This window comes from Eulemur rufifrons, chromosome 7, assembly GCF_041146395.1.
Source record: "Eulemur rufifrons isolate Redbay chromosome 7, OSU_ERuf_1, whole genome shotgun sequence".
Classification (NCBI taxonomy): Eukaryota; Metazoa; Chordata; class Mammalia; order Primates; family Lemuridae; genus Eulemur; species Eulemur rufifrons.
This window is the reverse complement of record NC_090989.1, coordinates 136166110-136190168: the sequence shown is the minus strand read 5'-3', so window position 1 is coordinate 136190168 and position 24059 is coordinate 136166110. Positions and strand designations below refer to the sequence as shown.

The following is a 24059-nucleotide window of genomic DNA, read 5'->3' as shown; positions in this document are numbered from 1 at the left end:
GCTCCTTTTAAAGCAGGTTTTAAATTTCCAAATATAGCCTTGACTCCTCTTCTAGGATGGTCTAGTTTAGTTTGTGTAGGTGAGTGACGAGAAATAAGCAAGAACTGTAACCACATTAATCTGAGAGTTAGAATACAACTGTTCCTACTGATTCAATAAAGGTATGGTCTCCCACCACTGTGAAGTGTTATCATTTTTCTCCCTATAAAAGTCAGCCAGAATGGAAATGAAATCATGACCTAAAGAGCTCAGGACTCAGTAGGCTTAGAAAGACAACTAAAAGAGCAAGACAATCTGTTATTGCAGAGAACTGGGTTCTAATCATGTGCTCAGTATTAGCCCATGGTTTGACCTAAGACTAGTCAATTTTACCTAATCTTTTATATGAAATACACTGGAAAATACGATGTTTAAAGATTCTGCCCATCCCTTTAATTCTATGCAAGACTTGGTTCTCTGGCAATGTTGCTGACTAGGGAGATGTGAGTACAATGTTGAACTATGGAAATATTTTGCAGTAATCACATGGCAAAGTTCAGAAACTCAAGAAGCTGAATTTGCATGTGATGAGTTGGAAATCTTATAGAAGGGTATGTTCTAATAAGTCTCCTTTAGTCAAGTCAAATCGGGTTTTCTTAAGCTTTGCTAGTAGAGATAGCTAAAAAAGGAAGACATCTAATAATGTGAACTCAGAGTTAAATTTGTTCGGTTTTTGAGTTTGGTTGTCATTAAAACCAAAGTTTTGCAGTTATGATGAAGAATCAAAAGGATTAAAAAGTTCAATGCAAACAGATTATTCATTCATGCATTATAAAGGTAAAGACACGGTATTACATTAGAATGCAGAGTCAAACTACTGGCATTGATTAGGAAGAAAAGCAGCCTGACAATGTGAACTTTCACATTATGTAAGCAAAAGATAATCACCATTAAATTAAGAGAATAAACTGCTGATTAGCTATTCAGCCATTCTTAGACCAAAGTAGCTATTCAGCCATTCTTAGACCAAAGAAGGCTTTTCTTTTGTTTTGGAGACTTCAAATAAGACAAAATGTTACATTTTAAAATCTGACAAATCTGAGCAATCCATTTCTCTAGAGAAGGTAAGGAATAATACATGCCTAATGACACATGTAAGAACAACAAAAAAAGATATGTCACAGTTAAGTCTGTAGAAGGGCTACATTGCAATTAATGGTCATCCTCATATAGCATGCCTGACACTTTTAATAAATGTCAAGGGTTATGTTACAGCAATCTGAGACAAGGGGTATCCCTTTAGCTCTGGCAAACACACATCATTGTTACTGTTAATGAACAACAGCTTCTAGTTTTATTAATAAAAGAATAAAGAAAGCCAAAACTTAGAAAAGCAAGGATGTCCAATTGTCTTATATTTGGTTGCAAAACTGATCTTCTTTCAATTCTATTTATATAAAGTCTTTTCCTGGGAAGCGAGAGAAAAAGATAGCAGAGAAGGAGTTAAAAAAGGAAGGGAGGGAGGTAGAAACAACAGATTCCAGATGCTTCTGATTTTTTACTAGAAATCAAAATCTAAACTCTATTTCAGGTTTTTAAGACACTCCAAAATCAGCCTTGACTCCCAGTCTTTATTTATCATTAACCCACAGAACACACCACCAGTCTCCTAAGGTCAACCACCTTGCTGCTACATAGACAAACTATGCCCATTCCTACCTCTGTGTCTTCAATCTGAGTTTAGGGTCTGAAATGTTTTCTCCAGCTTCCCTATACTTAATCATTAGCCAGACATTGAGGTCCAGTTGATACCTCCCTCACATACTGCATTTAGTTTCACCTGTCCAAAACAGAATTCACTGGCTTTTATTTTACCTAAATAAACACATATAAGTATTTTATTATAAATTATTTTATATGCTATAATTTTATTTTATATGCCTACTTTCTCTCTCATCAATCAGACAATAAGATACTTAAAAGCAAGTCTCAGACTTCTACTCTATAACACTTCTCACAATATTGAATATGTGATAGGCATTCAGTAATATTTATTAATAACAGAAATTAAACTTAATTCTCTAAGTCAAACTTAATCCTGTGAATTAAGAGCAATATTAGGAAAAAAGTTTTAAAAATCTCTGAAGCAAATGTCTAGTTATCTACTCAATCTTCATTATCTTTCCAATGAATAACTGACAAATGTAAAAGAAAAACTTACAAAACTTATAAAAGAATCAATTTTTAAGTCACCATTATTATCAACACATAGAAGTAACTCCTGTTAACATATCCTCATAGCATTCTTTCTTCATAATATTAATCATAATTTTAATTTAGATATTTATTTGATAACTACCTCCCTTCCCATACTTAAAACTTTTAATATGAATAAGGACTGAATCTGTTTTAGTCACGTTTATGTAGACAGCTTAGGTGCAGTGCTGAATACATGGTAAATGTACATAAGCTCATGGAATTAGTTAATTTTGGTAAGCCCTTCCTGTATTTTTAAAATTTAATTTAATTAAGACAGAGGTCAGAAAATGTTTTCAGTAAAGAGCCATACAGTAAATATTTTAGGCTTTGTGGCCCATATGGTCTCTGTTGCAACAACTCAACTCTACCACCATAGTGTGAAAGCAGCCATAGGCAATACATAAGTAAATGAGCGTGGCTGTGTTCCAGTGAAACTTGGTTTACAGAGATAAGTGGTGGACCAGATTTGACCATTAGGCTGTAGTTTGCCAACTCCTGAATGAAAACAATACATTGTGATAAGCTTCTCATTATCAATCTATATACTTACTAAGACTGCAACTATATACACCTTATAATATCCCACGGGTATACCATAATTTATATAAGCAATCAGACTCTGCTGACATCTAAGTTTTTGGCAATATTCTATATTATAGATGATACTATGTTGAACATTCTTATGCATATTTTATTGCACATCTCTGATCATTTCCTCAAGATAAAATCCTACGGTAGAATTCCTAGGTCAAGGAATAGCCACATTTATTAACTTCTGTTAATTTTTAAAATACAAAATCCTTTCATGATACTGTACTGATCTATATTACTAGCCAGCAATGTAAACAAATGCTTTCTCAAAATATTGTCAGTACTATACATATGTTTTCTTACCCATAAATACTTCATTATGCATGACTGGAGTTTAATATTTGCCTATATTTTTCTAATTAGATAACATTGATGTAAAATGCCATTAATATTAAGTAATATATACCACTCAGTGAAGTAAAGTATATCCCTGTGCAATACCAAAAAAAAAAATACAAAATATTAAAATCACTCCAGAAAGTTCCTTTAATGTCTTTTTCCAATCAATATTTGTTCCACTCCCACTCCAACAATATAACCATTGTTTGGATTAGTTTGGCCTATTCTAGAATACTGTATAAAATGTTGCCTGTTGTAGAACATAATATTTTAAAAGAGCATATACTCTTTTATATTTCTCTTATATTTATATTTCATTCAGCATAATAGTTTTGAAATTCATCTCTACTGTTGAGGAGATGAACAGTCGTTTGTTCCATTTTACTGCTGAAGAGTAATAAATTGTGTGAGTGTAATTAGTCTATCCCTTCTTTTGAGAGAAACCTGGGCTATTTAAAATTTTTGGCTATTAATGAATAAGCTACTATAAGTATTGTTGTACTGGCCTTTTCTTGTGTACAAAAGTTTCATTTCTCCTGGGTAGAGATGCTAGGTCACTGGGCAGATTGTGTGTTTCATGAATGTTGTCAGTGTTCTTAATTGTAACCATTGCAGGCATGCCATTCAAATTACATGAAGGTTGTCCTTATGTTATTGTCCTACAAGTCCCTGAGGTGCTGCTCATTTTTTAAAACTGTTCTTCTACTCTGTTCTTCAGATTAGATTATTTCTATTGATCTAACTTTAGGTTCATGATTCCTGTCATTTCCATTCTTTAAGTTTTAAGTCAGGTGTTGTATTTTTCAATTCTAGAATTTCCATTTGGGTCTTTTTTATTGCTTCACATTTTGCTAAAATTTCCTGTTTTTATTCATTGCAAGTACATTTTCCTTTACATTCTTAAGTAATTACAACATCTGCTTTAAAATTCCTGCTTGCTAATTCCAACATCTGAGTTATCTTGAAGTTAGTCTCTGTTGATTTCTTTTGAGAACGGGTTATTTTTCTGCTTCTGTGTAAACTGAATAATTTTGTGTTGTACTGTGAATATTGTACATGATATGACGCAGAAAGTTTTGGTCCTGTTTTTTCTCTGAAGAATATTTTTCCCTTTTTCATTTAAGCAGGCAATTTAATTTACTTTGTGCATGCACAAACACACTTTCCAGGGCCTACATTATATTCTTCAAACTAGCAAGACTGAAGGGTTTGGTTTTGATTTGTCAGTTTCAGCCACCCTATCTGAAAGAAACTCACCAAGTACTATTTCCTTCCTTCAATGTTTGACTCCCCTCTACTTTCTATCTACTTTTGTCTACTATCCAATGCCTTCAGTTGGTTGTTCTTCATATTTTGTTCATAGGTTATAGTTGTTTTCTGCAGGACTTGTATGATAGAGCTATTAGGCCATGCCAGAAGGAGAACTTCTCCATTATATATTTTTAAATGACATCAAGTTTATAGGAAATATATAATAATATAGGGTGTTATTTGCAATTAACTCACTGAAAAGGCAAACATTTTTCATGTTGAATAATATGCAACTTATCAGAAAGAAACTTTGTGTCCTTTGCTCATTTTTTAAATTAGATGTTCATCATTTCCTTGATAATAAACAAGTCTTTACACACTAAGGGTATCAAATATTTTTTTTATGTTACAAATACATTTTCTTAGTTTGTGATCTTTCTATTATGTTTATAGTATGTGACACATAGAAAATTCTACTTCCTCTATGTTTATAGGTTTTTCTACTATAAAGTTAATATAACATTTGATTCTTTGTAGTTTTTTTTAAGAAATACAGAAGGTCCCCAACATATAATGGTTCAATTTACCATATTTTGACTTTATGATGGTGCCAAAGTGATAAACATTTAATAGAAACCAAACTTCAAGTGCCTATACAACCATTCTGTTTTTCACTTTTAGTACAGTATGCAATAAATTGCATGATATATTCAATACTTTATTATAAAGTACACTTTGTGTTAGATGATTTTGCCCAACTGTAGGCTAATGTAAATGTTCTGAGCACATTCAAGGTAAGCTAGGCTAAGCTATGACATTCAGCAGATTAGGTGTATTAAATGTATTACCAACTTACAATATTTTCAACTTATGATGGGTTTATCAGAACATAACCCCACTGTAAGTCAAGGAGCATCTGAATATGTTCATTGCAGAAAATTTTAAAAAACAATCCATGAAAATAAAAATTACCCATAATCCACCTTCTTCCTCCCATATCCCTTTACGAGTAATCCACTGCATGAGTACACCACAATTAGTCTGTCCCTTCTTCTTTAGAGATTCCACAGAAACCTAGCCTATTTATAATTTTAGCCTATTAATGAAGCTACGATAAGTATTATCGCATAGGTTTTCTTTTTAAAAAATTGGGTATACTTTCAAGTCATTTGGAAAACTAAGGAGAATATGAAAAAATTACACATGATCTATAATCCACCCTTTTTCTCCAATATTTCCAGATAATGTATTATTAAATTTTAGATGTGTTTCCTTTCTCCTATATAAATGTGTATCATTTTGTTATAAATAGGATTATACCATGTATATGATTTTATATCTTTTTTTACTTAGCATATGGCATGTTCACTAAAATTTGTTAATGACCCTTAAAATAGTTAAATATTAGCTATTAATGAGCTTTAAAATATTTAAAAATTAACTATTAATTATCATATATTTCATTTAAGGATATTTTTTATAAGAAGATATAAAAGAGGCCTGGTGCAGTGGCTCATGCCTATAATTCCAGGATTTTGGGAGGCTGAGGTGGGAGGACTGCTTGAGCCAAGAAGTTCAAGACCACCCTGGGCAACATAGTGAGACCCCCCTCTCTACAAAAAAATTTAAAAATTAGCCAGGCATGGTAGCATGTGCCTATCTATAGTCCTAGCTACCTGGGACGCGGAGATGGGAGGATGACTTGGGCCTAGGAGTCCAAGGCTACAGTGAGCTACAATTAGGTCACTGCACTCCAGGCTAGGAGACAGAGCAAGACCCTGTCACTAAAAAAAAAAGTTTCAATTTCAGTAAAAACCATTCATCAAAAAAAAGATATTATTAATTATAAACTATAAAATTTTTTTTAAAGTTTAACATGTAATTCCTGGCCGGGCGCGGTGGCTCACGCCTGTAATCCTAGCACTCTGAGAGGCCGAGGTGGGCGGATCGTTTGAGCTCAGGAGTTCGAGACCAGCCTGAGCAAGAGCGAGACCCCATCTCTACTAAAAATAGAAAGAAATTATATGGACAGCTAAAAATATATATAGAAAAAAAAATTAGCCGGGCATGGTGGCGCATGCCTGTAGTCCCAGCTACTCGGGAGGCTGAGACAGGAGGATCGCTTGAGCCCGGGAGTTTGAGGTTGCTGTGAGCTAAACTGACGCCACGGCACTCACTCTAGCCTGGGCAACAGAGTGAGACTCTGTCTCAAAAAAAAAAAAAAAAAAAAACATGTAATTCCTATTATTATGCTATGTGGGTGATATGCTTAAAATGTTTGGCCCCTCCAAATCTCATGCTGAAATTGGATCCCCAGTGTTGAATGTGGGGCCCACTGGGAGGTATTTGGGTCATGGGGGCGGATCACTTATGAATGGCTTTGGTGCTCTTCCATGATAATGAGTGAATTCTCATTTTATTAGTTCATGGGATTGCTGACTGTTTAAAAAAGCCTGGCACCAACTCCTGTCACTTTTTGCTCCTTCTCCTGCCATATGACACGCCTGCTCCCCCTTCACCTTCTGCCTTGACTGAAAGCTCCCTGAAGCCCTTACCAGAAGCAGATGCTGGTGCCATGTTTCTTCACAGTCTGCAGAACTGTTGTGAGCCAAATAAATCTCTTTTCTACATATATTGGCCAGCCAGGTAGTTCCTTTATAGCAAAACAAAATGGACTAATATAGTGGCTATCAATGCATGTTTTAATAAGTAAATGGTCTGTAGTTTGTATATGCTGGGCTACAGCCCCCAAAATAGTGTCATCTGAAACAATATTACATATGTTCCCAGAAAATGAAATAAAAACTAAAAATTGCTTAAGCTATAGGAAGAAAATTTTTCTATCTTGATGAAGTCTGGCATAAATAACACATAGCACACACAATTCAATAACTAAAAAGTAATAACCAGAAATAAACTAATACATAGGCCATAAATGACAAATACCAGGCAAAGCATATTATCACTTGCCAAATCCACCCCTCATAAAAGACACTGCTAATTGATCTAATGACATTCTTTCTGATTGATCCCATTCACAGCAAATTAGGCAATTACCAAATGATTAAAATTGACACAGATGACGTGTTTTTGCTGTCTTTGACGCAAATGGTATGTTATAATGGAAAGAGCACTAGGCTGGGCATAAAGATACCTAAATTCTAATAATGACTGTTATATTAGCAAGTCAGATGATATTGAATAGGTAATTTACTCTCTTTTATTGAGCAATGAGATCATGTCTTTCTATTCCCCACTGTACCAAGGACCATATATTGTACATAGTAATACTACTTAAGGATAGTTTGTTTAGTTAACAAATCAGTGTAGTTATGGTTTATTCTGGAAGGGAAGTGGTTTATGTGGAATCTTAAAAGGAAACCCAAGGGAATAAAAAAGTCAGTTTTAAATCTATCACTGTCCAAGTTGAACATGTGTACTGACTGTGCACTGAGAGAACTTGAATAATTGACACAAAAATACTAGAAAAATATTGGAACCATCGCAATTGTACATTCTACTCCTTTGCTTCCCTTTAAAATAGTGATTAATTTTTACTACATCTAATAAAATAGTTTTAAACTGAGATGTCTAATTGACACTTCAAAGTTAACATGTCCAAAACTATTAATCCATCCATCATCAAAAATAAAATAAAATAATAAAATTTCTCCACACAGTCTTCCTCATCTCTGCTAACTGTAATTCCACCCTTTCGCTTGTTCAGGACAGATAATGGTAAGTCATCCCTTTCTCTGTTGCCTCTACTTTCCAAACAGATCCCGATGTGATCATTCTAACCACCATTTCTACCACCTTTTCAAGCCACCATCATCTGTCATCTGGATTATTTCAATCGCATCAGTCACATAATTACTAGTGTCCCTAATTCTGCCCTTGCCTCTATTCCATCTATTCTCAGCACAGCAGTGAGTTCTGATTATAAAACAGACCCTGTCTCTCTTTACCATTCAAAGCCATCTTTGTCTTTCCATTTCTCTTCTTAGGTAGCTAGAAGTCCTTGTACCTACAAGACCCTAAATGATTCTATCTCCAATCACTTTGCTGAACTCCTCCCTTTTCACTCTACTCCTCATTCATTCCAATATAACCACAGTGAACTTTTTGGTGTCCCTCAAAGATGCCAGCTTCACTACTGTCTCAAAGTCTTTGCACATGCTATTTTCTTCTGCTCAGATCATTCTTCTCAGAGATATCTGCATATTTCACTCCTTCACCTCCTTAACAATTTTGTCCAAATGTCACTTTCTCAGTGAGACTTATATTGACCACCTGTTAAAAACTCCAGCCCCATTCCAACACCAGCACTCCCCACTACCCTTACTCAATTTTATTTTTCTCCAGGACACTTACGTTTATTTATAATGTTTATAATTTGTCCTCCTTCCCCACTGAAATGTAAGATCCATAATTGTAATGATTTTTGTCTGTTTTATTCACTGTTCATATAATGATGAGTGACATACATAAAATAGTATTTTCAAATGACTATGTTCCATATAACACTAAAGTTCTCAAGTGCTCAAAGGAATCTCAAAATTCTATATTTGCTTTCTAAAAAGTATATTTTTAGTGATGTAATAATTGACTAACACTAAAATATATGCAAATAGTATTACCAAATGCTAACACAATAGAGACTACCAATGCATTAAAATATGATGCCAGATAAACTTGTTTATGGGCCTCAGAATAAAATCTCTATCATCTGTTTAACTAATAATATTCTGAAAATTTGAGTAAATACTAAAAAATCATTACCCTTTAGAACTGCTTCTTTTATGTGATGTAGGATTTATTCTCCCCAAAAGAGAAAAATATAAAAATAAATTTGAAAGAGATACATATTAGGCTGCAACTATAATCTATAATGTCTGATTTAAAATCTGCTTCATAAAATAATACAACATTGTTGTCATTTATTGACTCTGGTAAATGTAACAAAATGAAGCATAATATAATAAAACACTATTTTTATCTGTTTTATACATTACAGTTCAAAGCAAATTCCAGCCCTATCCAGCCAATAAAGGACACATTATTTTTTTAACTGTTTCTAAATCTACCAGTCTAATACATTTCAGAGTATCACATACAGCAAACTGCCTCCTTTATTATTTTTCCAACAGACATAAAAGATTCAAAATCTAATTATTTGTGGGTATCTGCAACAAGTTTAGCAGTGTCAGGCTCTGATTATCTGGAAAGAATGCCAATTACAACTGGAGGATCATCAAGTAGCTTAAGAGAAGTGTGATCTTGTACTCAGAGTTTATATATAAGGGCATGGTACTGTTAAAAGACCATACTTAATTTTAGATTAATTTCTCATAAGAAGAAAGCATTTAAGTTTATTATAGCAAAATAACTGAAAGTTAATGTCTAGGAAGACTAGAATAATAAAAACTTATTAATGAAGTACTGGTAGAAAAGCTATGACATTTTATAATATTTATTCATTTTAACAATATTTTTGTTCCAAGACATGTAATTCTTTGTGTTTGTGTTCAAATGTAGACTTTTCACAAAATACCTTCAAAATGAGTTGCATAAATTGTTTAAAATATTATATTCATCTATCCTGACAAAATTTCCTGCCAACTTAGTCATTTAAAAATTTAGCATTTGAAGATTTCATTTACATCTGAAACTAAAACATACTGTCCCTTTCTCTGTGAGAAGAAAACTAGCCATTTTATTCAAGAGTATTTCTGTCCAATTATATATAATGTTATTGTGAAACTGCCCTGTCTTTGGAAAGAAGATGATCAGAAGCCACTGATTCCTATAATAGGGGTATGAGTTAACAAATGTCACTGAGAAACACTGGATCAATGAGCAATGACCATTATACGGTCGTACCCCCCTTATCCATGAAAGATACATTCTGAGACCCCCAGCAGATGCCTAAAACCACAGATAGCACCAAACCCCACAGAATGTTTTCTCCTCTATACACAGACATATTATACAGTTTATAAATTAGGTAAAGTAAGAGATTAACAATAAAATAGAAAAATTACAGTATATTATCATAGTAATATGCTGTAATAAAAGTTGAACATGGTCACTCTCTCAAAATATCTTATTGTACTATACTCACCCTTCTTGTGACGATATGAGATGATAAAATTCAGACCACAGTTAACCGTGGGTAACTGAAACCATGGATAAGGGGGAAGGGGACTACTGTATACTTTCTTCAGTTATTTTTAAAATAATTCAGCTGTATTTGTCATTGATATAAGTCTATTACTCATGATTCCATTGGCATAACATCAGGCCTGACAGGCATACACAAACACTTACTGCTAATCAACTTTTATTGTGTCCATGCACAGAAAAGAGTTAACATACTAGACATGACACTAATATCCTTAGAAAGGGTTGCTTACAAGGCTGGCCCTTAGCTAGCATCTGAGAGCTTCGGTTTTGGGAGTGTTCCCACCATTACCTAATTGATAAGAGTGGTTCACTGTGCCCAAACTGTTTGTGCAAACATTATGGTTTATCCTGAACACCTGCTTTCATTCTGGGAATTTGAAATTTTGGTACATATTAGGCAGAGGGTGCCCATATGATCAACTCCAAACAAAAACTGGGGACTGAGTCCTTAATGAACCCTCTTGGTGGACAACATTTCACATGTGTTGTCACAATTCAGTGCTGGAGGAATTAAGCACATTTGAGTGACACTACCAGGAGAGGACTCTTAAAGCTTGTGTCTGGTTTCCTCTGAACTTGTCTCACATGCCTTTTCCCTTTGTTGATTTTGTTTTGTATCTTTTTGATGTTATAAATCTTATCCATGAATACAACTATATGCTGAGTCCTGTGAGTCTTCCTAGCAAATCACCAAACCCAGGAGTGGCCTTGGGGACCCATAACACTGTCCAGTGTAAGTCCAAAGAGCAGAAACTGTGCCTTACATCTATTTGTATTTCTTAGAGTACATAACATAATCTTACACAGAACATATATTCATCATATTTGCTGATTATTATCCTCTTAATATACCCAAACCCAGGGTAAAGATGTGTTGCATCTCCAGTTCTGTGCTAGTTAATATTGATGAACTGGTTAAATGACAAAAATATACATGAAAATAATGGTACAGTTCAAACAACAAATGAAAAGTTCTTCGCAGGTTCAAAAGTCTATATAGTCCTCTACCTTGTTTCAAAGCTGTTTTGATAATTCTCTGCATGCAAACTTCCTAAAGACTATCCTAAGCATTTTTAATTTCTCTTTTTTATCTATTCACATATCTTTGAAATTTAGCCAAATCTAACATACTTTAGTTGTGTGTGACTGATAGAAGAGGGCAGGCATTTTATCAAGCTTCTGTATTATTTAACTATAGCTCTGTGATGTTTCCAAGAAACAAACAATCCATGCTTCCTTGTACTTTATATAATTTCTTCAGAACTATACCCCACTTACTGGACAAAAGATCAAAAAGACTGCAACACAGATAGGCAAAGAAACATTAAAATAAGGCAAAATAAGGCCCAAGGGATGAAAAGAGTCAGTGAGAAGGAGAATATAGCTAGGTTAAAGAAAGTTCCAAGCCATCCCTGGTGACAAAGAATTTTTTGGTCTTGATCTTTCATAGCAAAAAGAAAAAAAAGTTCTTATTATTTTTAAAACAAACATCATTATCTAACAGAGACTTTATATCAAATGTCAACTATGCACTTCAAAAAAGCAAAGAAATATAACAAGAAATTTTTACAAAACATAGCAATTCAGTGACTCTTCATCTTACAGAAGTTCTATTTCCAGAAGAAAAATGTACAATACTAGAATGCTTACTCTATCAATATGAGACAAACAATATTTTTTAAAAACATTACTAACATAAAAAATATAAATCATTAAATTAGTGAATTCAAACAGCTGGAAAAAGGCCCACAGCTGAAAGTATCCTACAGAGTTTGTCCAACCATCTCCCTAAGATACAAGTTGGTAACTCCCAGATCCAAGAAAGAGCAATGATTCCATCATTACAGTTGCTAGAAGGGGATTTGTTTTGGGTTTTTGGAGGTAAGGAAAGTAGGAGGAAGAAAGAAAGAGATTTAGCCATTGTAAAGTTTTCCTTCTGTTCCATTCCCCATGTGCTCAGTGTTCACTGTTTTAATGTTGACAAAGAAAATCAAATGGAAAAGCTTTCCTATATAATCATGTTTTGGCATTTAGCAGGAAGTCAGATCACTTATTAAAATTCCTATATATTTATCTAAGAACCATACAATTACCAGTATACTTTAGTCATTTATTTTAGTGGCTCTATTCACTGCCCATAATGTCACTGGCAAAGGAAGAATACTATAAAGATGAAATTTATATTTAAATCAGTAATTTATCTTTTGATACTAACAGAGCTTATAATCTTGTCAAAATTTCCACAATAGTAAGATCAGTATTATCAATTCTGTAAGTATCAAATCTCTAAGTCAAGTCACCTTTACTAATCAAATCAAAGTTCCAAAAGAAGAGGTGATCATTATTTTTTCTCTTCAAAAAAGAAACATATACTTTTATGTTTCTTACTTTACATTCTTAAAAACATATTTCATACAAAGATTCTAAAGTTGACACCATTTTAATAATATAAACACTGGTTAATTGTCACCCAAAAGCTAAGATTTTTTTGTATTAGGTTACAGTTTTCATTATATTGAAATGGTGCAGTTACTGGAACTTATACAAATTCACTGTAGAATCAGAATCATGTAATTATTGACTAAAGTCAATTTTAGAAGTACTAGAGTACATAATGATGAAATATTCTAAACGTTATCTGCTGCTTAAGACATTTTAATTGTATTTAAACATCAGGTGAAATATGCAACTTAGACTAAATCAATGTATGGTAAAAACCAATAGTATATAATGAAGGTATCATGTAAGCTGGTTAAAAAATTATAATGAAGACAGAACTAGTAAGAATATAGCAACCTGGCTGAAATTGATATTCATTAGGGTACTCCTCACATCAATAGGGAGCATTTGGACTCTGTGGTCTTTATCAGTGTCCCAGCTGGTAATGGTTGAAGGTTAATGCCTTACCCAATTCTGTTCAATTTTCTATCCTAATTAGCCCTACAAATCTATAGCTGTGAGCACCAAGTGTCTGTGCTCAAAAGAAACTAATTAATGCTAGCAAATTAGATCAAGTCCAAAGATCCAACAGCCAAACTCTTAGTTAAATGCTCCTTGTTAATAGGAAGTGTAGCTGTCAATAACTGCTGTTGGTGACTATAATGAGGCATCTTTCCTTCATTGAAAGTGATTTCATTTCTCTTTGTCCCTGGAAAAGCTGTTCCATTCCCTTCACAAACCTAAGTTGCTGGCAGTCTGACCCAATTCTTATGATCAGCTGGGTTGAAATGACATAAAAAAAAAAAAAATCAAACAGAAAAGCTTTCCTACATAATCACGTTTCAGGCATTTAGCAGAAAGTCAGATCACTTATTAAAATTCCTATATCTTTATCCAAGAATCAAACAATTAGTATGCACAATGCTTTTATATAAAATCCTATAATTAATAAAGCAAAGGCTATAAACAGTAAATAAACTACAGTGCAAGTGTCCTGATTCTAAATGATGTCTTATTGTTCAGTGTAAATGCAGCTTTCTTCTGCTGCTTGAGCAATACTAATGTCCATTCTTTCCTAATTTACATGGTTAAACAGGGAAAATACTAAAGATTGATCTTATAAAATAATCAATTTTAGACTCTAAAACACTATTTTGGACCATATAGTCTAAAAAAAATCAATCTATGATTACCTATAAGAAATTTAAATGTTCAAAAATCAATTATAACCTACATTCTAATAAGAGCAAATGCACTGAAATAATCCAAATGAATCTCAGATTTTAAGATGCTTTCAAGTCTTCAGAAGACTGTAAAGATATTAAATAAACAAAACTTAACCATCAACATCCTAAACAACAACTTTTGATAAAGAAGTAAAAATTAAACACTTTCTCTTCTGTACCATTACAAAGTAGTAGTTGGGCAACACAAATATTTTAAAGTTATACTCTATTCTTTCATTTTGAAAACTAAAAACAAAGTTTCACTGACTAAGAGTAAACAAAGGCATTTCTGAAAATCAAAGCCATGCAATCATTCTGCATTTTCATCTGAATCGCGTCGTAAAAATTAAATCTATAATTGAGTTAGCTGGCTTGCTTTCATTCTAGGTATCAGTACGTGTTACAAAACAGCATAAATACAGCTTATTTGTATAACTTTAGACTGATATCAGCAATAAATAAATTTTCCTAGTAGTGAAAAGTTAACCCTATAATTTTATTATCCATTTTTAAGTTTTATCCTCCCTCACCTGAATCAGGATATATATTTTTTAAAGTTCTATGATGCAAGTGGAGAACATACCTCTTGTGACCATCAGCATGACACCTGTCAATGCCAGATGTGCACTGAACCCTGTTTGCAGGTGCCAATAGGTTAGTTTTTCCTGACACTTGGGGGTAGGTGCTGAAGGAAGGTGCTCTGATTAAACAACTAATTCACAGTGAAAGCAAAACTATAGAATGATTACCTATTTTAAATTACTAACTTATGGATGGATTTAAAAATGGAATAGGTCATAAGTCATTTAACTTAGGAAACAGAAATGACCATCACAATTGTTGAATCTAAGGAACTACTCTTAGTGTCTCTATCCATCAACTGCAGAAGTCCTTTCTAAGGGCTGAGGGCAGGGATGGGGACAGAAACGACGCAGTTTTGGAGTAGACACAGCCCTGCTCCCCTGTATAGAAACTTGCAGTGGAAGTACAGCCCATCATCCTCTCTAAAAATTATTGTGGTCCCTCCCCACAGGGAAAAGTGAAGAAGGGGAGCCAGAAAAATAGTCTATGTCAGTAAAATTTTACTACTTCTTTTTTATGGCCACTCCAAGAGGTAGTTTATTTTTTAAAGATATTTCTACAGTAATATTGCCATTTGTTTTTCTAGTTACTCATCACTTACAAATGTATTATTGCCTCATTTTTTACCTTCCACTGCTTTGTTTACATTTTTCACTAGAGTGTTACATATTAATCAACAATATGTCTCTAGATTTATAGAATATAGAAATATTTCATATTAAAAAACATTCTCCAAAGAAAAACATACATGTGTGGGTGCCTAGTGCATGCATTTACATAAATATCTTCCACTTAGAAACATAAAACAAAAAACTCAAACTCATTGTAGGTCCTTTTGGGATTCCATTAACAATTCTGTAATAGACAATGACACCAAAGAAAATCATCTCAGAATATATATACACATACACACACATATATATATGAATATGTTGATAGATGAAAAACAGGTACATGTTAGATTTGATCTTTCTTCTTTCCCTATCAAAATTGCCAGAATAACTCAGTTCTCCAAAATACTCATAACAAATTTTTCTAAATATATAACTGTACTTCTGGGGAAAAAATGTTTCACTAGTAATTTGGGGGAATATTTTTAAATTGTAAATGAACACCGTTGGAAGTTCTGAAAGCTGAAATACTGGTATTCAGTGAAAGGGTGAGAAGCAATTCATACATATTAATTCACTGACTACTTGACTCTGAGGCTAAGGATTAAATTCAGATCATATTATTAAAAATAAATTTGATCTTTATATGAATATTTGAATCTTACCTTGAACTTGTTCAGAACACCTCTCTCTGGCCTTTTCTCTCATTATTTTAGGGATCAAAACATCTTTTTCGACATGTCTAAGATGCTGCTCTGGAAGAAAAAAAGATCTTTCTTTAATAAAGTCTCAAGTAAATCAACAGATTAGGGGAAAAAGAAACACTCTCATTTACTTAAAAGCCTATGTTAATATATTAAAAACTGACTCTTTTACAGGCTGAACTGTGATTATTTTAGTCATTGAGAATCATCCTAAATATTTTTTGATATACAAAAAAAAATGCAAGGGACAGAGGCAACATCTTTCCAAAAATTTATGCAAACTACAGCATTTTTACTTGATAACATATTCCACACAGTCTTGTCAAAATTAGAATCTAAGTCATCATCTTCTTATTAGTATAATCCACAAAAAGAGATTTTTTTCATTGATACTAACATCCAAGGATAGATGAAGAAATATAAGATTAAGAAACACATGAGGCCGGGCGCGGTGGCTCACGCCTGTAATCCTAGCACTCTGGGAGGCCGAGGCGGGCGGATCCCTGGAGCTCAGGAATTCCAGACCAGCCTGAGCAAGAGCAAGATCCCGTCTCTACTAAAAATAGAAAGAAATTATCTGGCCAACTAAAAATATATATAGAAAAAATTAGCCGGGCATGGTGGCACATGCCTGTAGTCCCAGCTACTCGGGAGGCTGAGGCAGTAGGACCGCTTAAGCCCAGGAGTTTGAGGTTGCTGTGAGCTAGGCTGACACCACGGCACTCACTTTAGCCCAGGCAACAGAGCGAGACTCTGTCTCAAAAAAAAAAAAAAAGAAAAAGAAACACATGAGTAGTTTTTCTACGTGGTAATGAAAGTAGACCTAAGAAAGAAGTGGCAGAAGAAAAAGTGGAACTATGGGTCCATATACAAAGCACATAAGATTTCTCTGCATTTTAAACACAGCCTCCACAACTGGACTAAAATGACAGATTGAGCACCTCATCCACAGTCCCACCTGCTCCTTAATTTCTAAGAGAGTCCTGAAAAACAAACAAGAGGTAAGTGTCTTCAGTGAACCAAAAATGACGAGTAATCTCATTACTGAAAAACAAAAGGCAGAAGAGATCAGGTTAAGGGAGGTAATCGTATTCCTACAGAGTACCCAGGAAAAAACTGATGCCAAAAGTGGGTGTTGCTCCTGCTCTGAAGTAGCAATAAACTTCCCTTAAGGAAACTAAAGAGTTATTGGTTTGAAGTACCTCTGTACAACACAAATGTCTGGCTTCTCTTTTGCCTTCAGGCCATGGGTGAAAAAAGTAATTATAGGTATTTTACTCCCAAAAGACCAGGAAGTTTCCCAGAATCTAGTGGCACCTAGGAAAACCACGAACACCTAAACTGTTTCTGGTACTATGCTGTCCTCGATGATCTCAGGATGCAGGCAGCAATGAACTGACCTATGTTTGCAGGGAAGCTAACAGGGCATCTCAAAAAGCAAACAAAATCATCAACAAAACAGCCAAGAAGCACACCAATTTGATGAAGGACAACACAGTGAAAGGGAGAAACCAATGGAAATTAATCAAAAAGTAAACAACTCCAAAGAGGGTTAAAAGCGTAAAGGGTTAAAGATTTTAGACTACTATAATAAGTTTACTGAGACAAATAAAAAGATATGAGTCCTCAGACAAAATGGCCCAGCGATTACCTAAATGCACTTTGATAAAATGTCTGAAACCCCCAAAATCCTAAAAGCTTCAAAAGGGAAAATCATTGCCCACATAAAGGAATGAGAATCAAATAGATTATGTTTCACTGGCAAAACATGATGCAACAGGACAATGGAGAAATAACTTCAAAGTTCTGAGAATTACTTTATATCCAAGAATTCTAAAGTCAATTAAACCATCAATTAAGAGCAACGTTAAGGAAATTTTCAGATATGTAGAAAACTAAAATGTTTACCACCTTCAAACCCTACAAAAAAAGAAGAAATCTCTTCACTACAGTTGACTCTTGAACAACAAGTGTAGGTCCACTTATACACTGATTTTGTTCAACCAAACACGATTAAACATACAGTATTTTGGGGATGCAAACCTGCACATACAAAGCTGCTGACTTCCCATATCCACAGGTTTTCCAGGTCAGACTATAGGACTTGGGTATATACAGATTTTGGTATATGGATGGGGTAGTTGGTCCTAGAACCAGTCCCCTGAGTATACTGAGAGGGGACTGTACTATAATCATGCAACAACCACTAATCAAATTTAAGTCATGCAGAACAATAAACATTTTACTATGCTTAGGGATTCTATGGCTCATAGGGGACTCATCAGGGAAGACTCAAATGACTGGTGTTGATTTCAACAGCTGCAAAAGCTGAAGCTAATGGATTTTCTTCCAAAATTACTTTTCTTCACCCACATATTTGACACCTGGCCTGGAATGGCTCAGGTTTACAGTCCTGAGCACCTACCCATGGCCTCTCTATGTGCAGCCATGAAACACCGTTCCTGCTACATTATACTGATTCAAGTCACTAAGGATAGCCAATACTCAAGTGGAGGGGAATCAGACTTTATTCTTTGTGGCAAGGCCACATTCTAGAAGAGCATGAGGGACAAGAGATAATGTTGTGACCTTCTTTATAAAATAAAATCTGTCACAAGATGTTGTGAACTTCTTTATAAAATGAAATATGCCACAAGAAGTAATTCTATATTGTGATAGAATAAAATTGAACCCATGATGTATAAATGTGAAATATATAAAGCATATTATAAAAACATACATTTAAATTAACTTGTTAAAACTGCAATGTACTTGAACATTATCAACTAACTTGACCTAACTAACATTTATAGAATATTCTACCAAATAATAACAGACCATCTACAAAGATAAACCATACCCTGGCTATGAAACAAATCTCAATAAATTTGAAAGAATTCAAGCCACATAAAGTATGTTCCCTGATGCCAATGTAAAAATAACAGAAAGATCTCTGGATAATCTCCAAATATTTGTAAGCTAAATAACACATTTTTAAATCCATGGATTTAAGAAGATATCAAAAGAGAAAACAAAATATTTTGATATAAACAAAAATTAAAACACAACATATCAAAATGTGTGTGATGCAGCTAAAACAGTACTTAGAGAAAAATCTGTAGCACTAAAAGCCTATGTAGAAAAATAAGAAAGGTCTTAAATCAGCTTAACCATTTACCTTGAGAAACCAGAAAAATAATAAATAAAATATAAAGCAAGCAAAAGAAAGGAAATAATGAAGATCAAAGCATAAGTCAATGAAATAGAAGACAAACCAATATAGGGAAAAAAACTGATTCTTTGAGAAGATCATTAAAATTTGTAAACCACTAGCCAGACTGATCAGACAAAAAGGCCACAAATTTCAAACATCAGAAATGATAAAACATTTTAAAATGATAATAAGGGAATATTATGAACAAACCTGACAACTAAAATGAAATGAACAAATTCCCTAAAATAACACAACCAAAACTCACTCAGGAAAACAGAGATAACCAGTATTGCCCCATATCTATTAAAGCAATTGAATTTATAGTTAAAAGCCTGCCCACAAAGAAAATTCCAGGCCCAGATAACCTCTCTGATGACCTGACCAAATATTTAATAAAAAAAATCAACTCTACACAAACTCTTCCAGAAAAGTGCTCTTGAGACCAGCATTACCCTCACACCAAAACCAAAGACATTACAAGAAAAACTAAGCCCTATATCCCTCATGAATATATATGTAAAAATCTTAAAAAAAGATTAACTAATTGAATCCAGTAATGAACAATATATACAAAGATAATATTAATACCTCATGACCAAGTGGGGTTTATTCCAGGACTGCAAGGTTCACTTAGCATTCAAAAATCAATAAGTGTAACTCACCATATTAAGAAACTAAAAAAGGAAAAACACACGGTTATCACATTAGACACAGAAAATACATTTAACAAAAATCCAGTATCTATTCCTAATAAAAACCCTCAGTAAAGTAATAGAAGGAAATGTCTTCAACATCTGTGGCATCTATAGAAAAAAAAAAAAAAAAAAACACAGCTAAAATCATACTTAATGGTGCAACGGTATTTTTTTGCTAAGACAGTGAACAAGATAAAGTCTGTTCTCGCCACTTCTATTCAACATTGTACTAGATGTTCTAGTCAGTGCAATAAGGCAAGAAAAATAAATAAAAAGAATCCAGATTGGAAAGGAAGAAATAAATCTCTTATTATTCACAGATAACACGACTGTCTACATAAAAATGAATAGAATCTACAAAAGCCACCAGAATAAGTGAGTTTAGCAAGGCTGCCAGATAGATGATCAATATATAAAAACCAAACGGAGAAAACATGGGAAAAAAAATCAGAGAACCAGAAGATAATTCAACAGATCCAATTTGAAAAGTTAATCAGAGACAAAGGAAATGATACTGAAAGGAAATTTAGGACAATAGGAATGAAGAAGGAACAACAGAAAGGGTAAATGCAGTAAATTATTCTTTTTTTGAGTTTTTAAAATTATTTTGACAGAAGCAAAAATTATGCCATTCTTGTTGTATTTGGGGTAGTATTAAAGATAACTAGATCATAAAGGTGAGAGGGTAAAGCAATTTTGGTGGTGGTAAGATATCTGCATTTCACCTGAATGATAAAATATTGAAGCTCGGAGGCTGTGATAAACCATACATGTATATTGTAATTTCTATCACAATTGCTAAAAAAAATTAAGAGATAAACTCAAAAATACTATATAAAACAAAGGAAATACTAAAAATTGAAATCAAAGTATTTTCTCTGACCAAAATGGTATCACCTAGAAATCAGTAACAGAAAGATAACAGGAAAATCTCCCAACACTTGGAAATTAAATAGCACATTTTTAAATAATCCACAGGTCAGAGAGGAAGTGTCAAAAGAAATAAAAGAATACCACATATTGACCTGAATGAAAATGAAAATACAACATATAAAAATTTGTAATACAAAGAAAGGTAAAGCAGTGCTCATAGAAAAATTTGTAGCAATTAAATGTTCATAGTAGAAAAAAGTCTGAAACTAATAATCTAAGCTGACAAAACTAGAAAAAGGACAAAATGAACCTAAAGTAAGAACAAGAAAATAATAAAGACCAGAAATCAATAAAATTGACAACAGAAAACAGATAATCAATTAAATTGGAACTTGTTTTCAGAAAGATCAATAAAAATGGCCCAGATGGTTTCATTAGCAAATTCTACAAAATATTCAAAGAACAAATCATACTAATTCTACAGTCTCTTGCCAACACATTTTATGAGGCCAGCATTACACTTAAACCAAAAGCAAAATCAGTATTTACAAAAAAAAAAAACACATGCACACAAAACCCATAGACCACTATGCCCCCTGAACACAGATGCAAAAATCCTCAACAAAATATTAACAAATCAAACCCAGCAACATATAAAAAGAAAAATACATCACAACCAAACTGGATTTATTCCAGAAATGCAAGGCTGGTTCACTATTTGAAGTTCAATCAATGTAATCCATCATATTAACAGTCTAAAACAGGAAAATGATACAATCATTATCAACTGATGCAGAGAAAAGACAGGATAAAATTCAACACACATTCATTTAAAAAAAAAAAAACTCTTAATAAACTTGAAATAGAAGGGAACTTCTTTAACCTGATGAAGAGCATCTGCGAAAATCCCATAGCTAACATCGTACTTAATGGTAAAACACTGAATGCTTCCCCTATAAGAACAGCAATATGGAATAAAATTGCATAGAACTATATATACACACACATATAAGTTCACGTAAAACCTGGTGAAAACTGAAAAGGTCTATAATCTAGTTAACAGTATTGTAGTTTCACCTTAAATTTCCTGGTTTTGATATAGTACTACACTTACATAAGGTGTCACCAATTGGCAAAGCTGTGCAAACGATACACAAGACTCTATAGAGTATTTTTTGCAACTTCATGTGAGTATATAATTATTTCAAAATAAAATGTTAAAAAAAAAAACTTCTAGAAAAAATCATAGGAGAAAATCTTCCTGACCTAGAGTTAGGCAAAGAGTTCTTATATATGATACCAAACACATGATCCTTAAAAAATATAATCAATGAATTAGACTTCATCAAAATTAAAAACTCTTGCCCATGAAAATCCCTATTAAGAAGATAAAAAGATGAGCCACAGACGAAGAAAAAAATCTCATATGTGACAAAAGGCTTGTATCCAGAATATATAAAGCCTTCTTACTCAACAGTAAGAAAACAACAATTCAATTAGAAATGGGCAAAAGACTTGAAGAGATACTACACCAAAAAGGATACACAGATAGAAAATTAAACATATGAAGAGATGTACAATATCATTAGCAATTAGGGAAATTCAAATTAAAGTTACTAAGAAATACCACTAAAGACCTATTAAAATGGATAAAATTTAAAAATATGATAATATCAAATGCTAACAAGAATGCAGAGCAACTGGATCTCTCATACATTTCTGTTGGGAACATAAAATGGTATAGCCACTCTGGAAGATAATTTCTTATAAAGTTAAACACAGACTTACCATATGACCCAGTAAATACACTCTTCGGTATTTATCCTAGAGAAATGAAAACTTGGGTTCACATAGAAATCTGTACATAGATGTTCACTGCAGTTTTCTTTGTAATAGCCCAAACCCGGAAATAAGGCAAAACTCCTTCAACAGTTGAATAAATAAACAATGGTTCATCCAGACACTTAAACGTTACTCAGCAATAAAACAGAATGAACTTCTGATACACAACAACTTGGATGGATCTCAAGGGGAACAGGCTGAATTAAAAAAAGATAATCTCAAAGGGTACATATCATATGATTCCACTTCCATAACATTCTTGAAATAACAAAATTACAGTGATCAAAAACAGATCATTGGTTGCCAGTAGTCAGAGTTGGAGAAAAGGTGTAGCTATTCAGGGGTAACAGAAGGGATATTCTTTGTGGTGATGGAAGAGCTCTGTATGGTGATTGTGGTCACAGTTTCTCACATGTTCACATATGATAAAATGTCATATTACTATTGAACAAACAAAAAAAAGTACGTGTAAAAAGTACTGAAATTTGACTAAGACAAGTACCTCACTCAACAGTATTATTCAATGCCAATTCCTGGCTTCCTTCTTTACAATTAATTATAGGAGTGTGTCTCAGCCTTTTTTTTTCATTTTTGCCCTAAAAGGAGCTTTTTTTGACATTTTTTCCTAATATTCCTTTAGGAAATATCACAGATATACTGTATATGTTTATGTAGTGCATGTATAACAGTGCTTTATATATTAAAGAAAGTAAGGTCTTTGTCCACTCCAATATCAATTTTTGTCTTTTTGAGTGAAATATCACACTCATTGACAATACATGTACTATGGCTAAGTAAGATAGCATCATTAGAAAAAGCTGGGAAAAGGGTGCGTGGAAACTGTACTATTTTCCTTATAAGCAGTTCCTTATAAGCATTAAATTATTACAAAATAAAGTTCTAACAAAAAAATCAAAAAATATATAGGGAAGAGCAAAGGACCTAGAATAGCCAAAACAACATTACAACAGAAGAACAAATTTGATTGATTTGCAACAATTATCTGATTTCAAGTCTTATTACAAAGTTACAGCAACCAAAGTGGTGTAGTATTGGTATAATTAGGATAATCAAATAGAGTAATGTAACAAAAGTGTCCAGAAATACTTCCACATATATACAATTAATTTATTAACAAATATACCAAGGGCAGTCAGTGAAGACATAAAAGTATTTTCGACAAATGGTGGCAGAACAACTGTATAAACATAAAAAAAATTCAACCTGAACCTTTCAACCCCTACTTCACAGTAACCACAAAAATTAAC

At 33.3% G+C, this 24059-nt stretch overlaps 1 protein-coding gene across 1 annotated transcript in view; it reads right to left on the bottom strand.

The window, feature by feature from the left end:
• Positions 1-24059, bottom strand: part of CMC1 (C-X9-C motif containing 1) — a 76877-nt gene that overhangs the window by 35227 nt on the left and 17591 nt on the right. The window contains exon 2 of the mRNA XM_069473341.1: positions 16129-16218. Within this exon, the coding sequence (XP_069329442.1) occupies positions 16129-16218 (90 nt within the window). The remainder of the gene's footprint in view (positions 1-16128; positions 16219-24059) is intronic.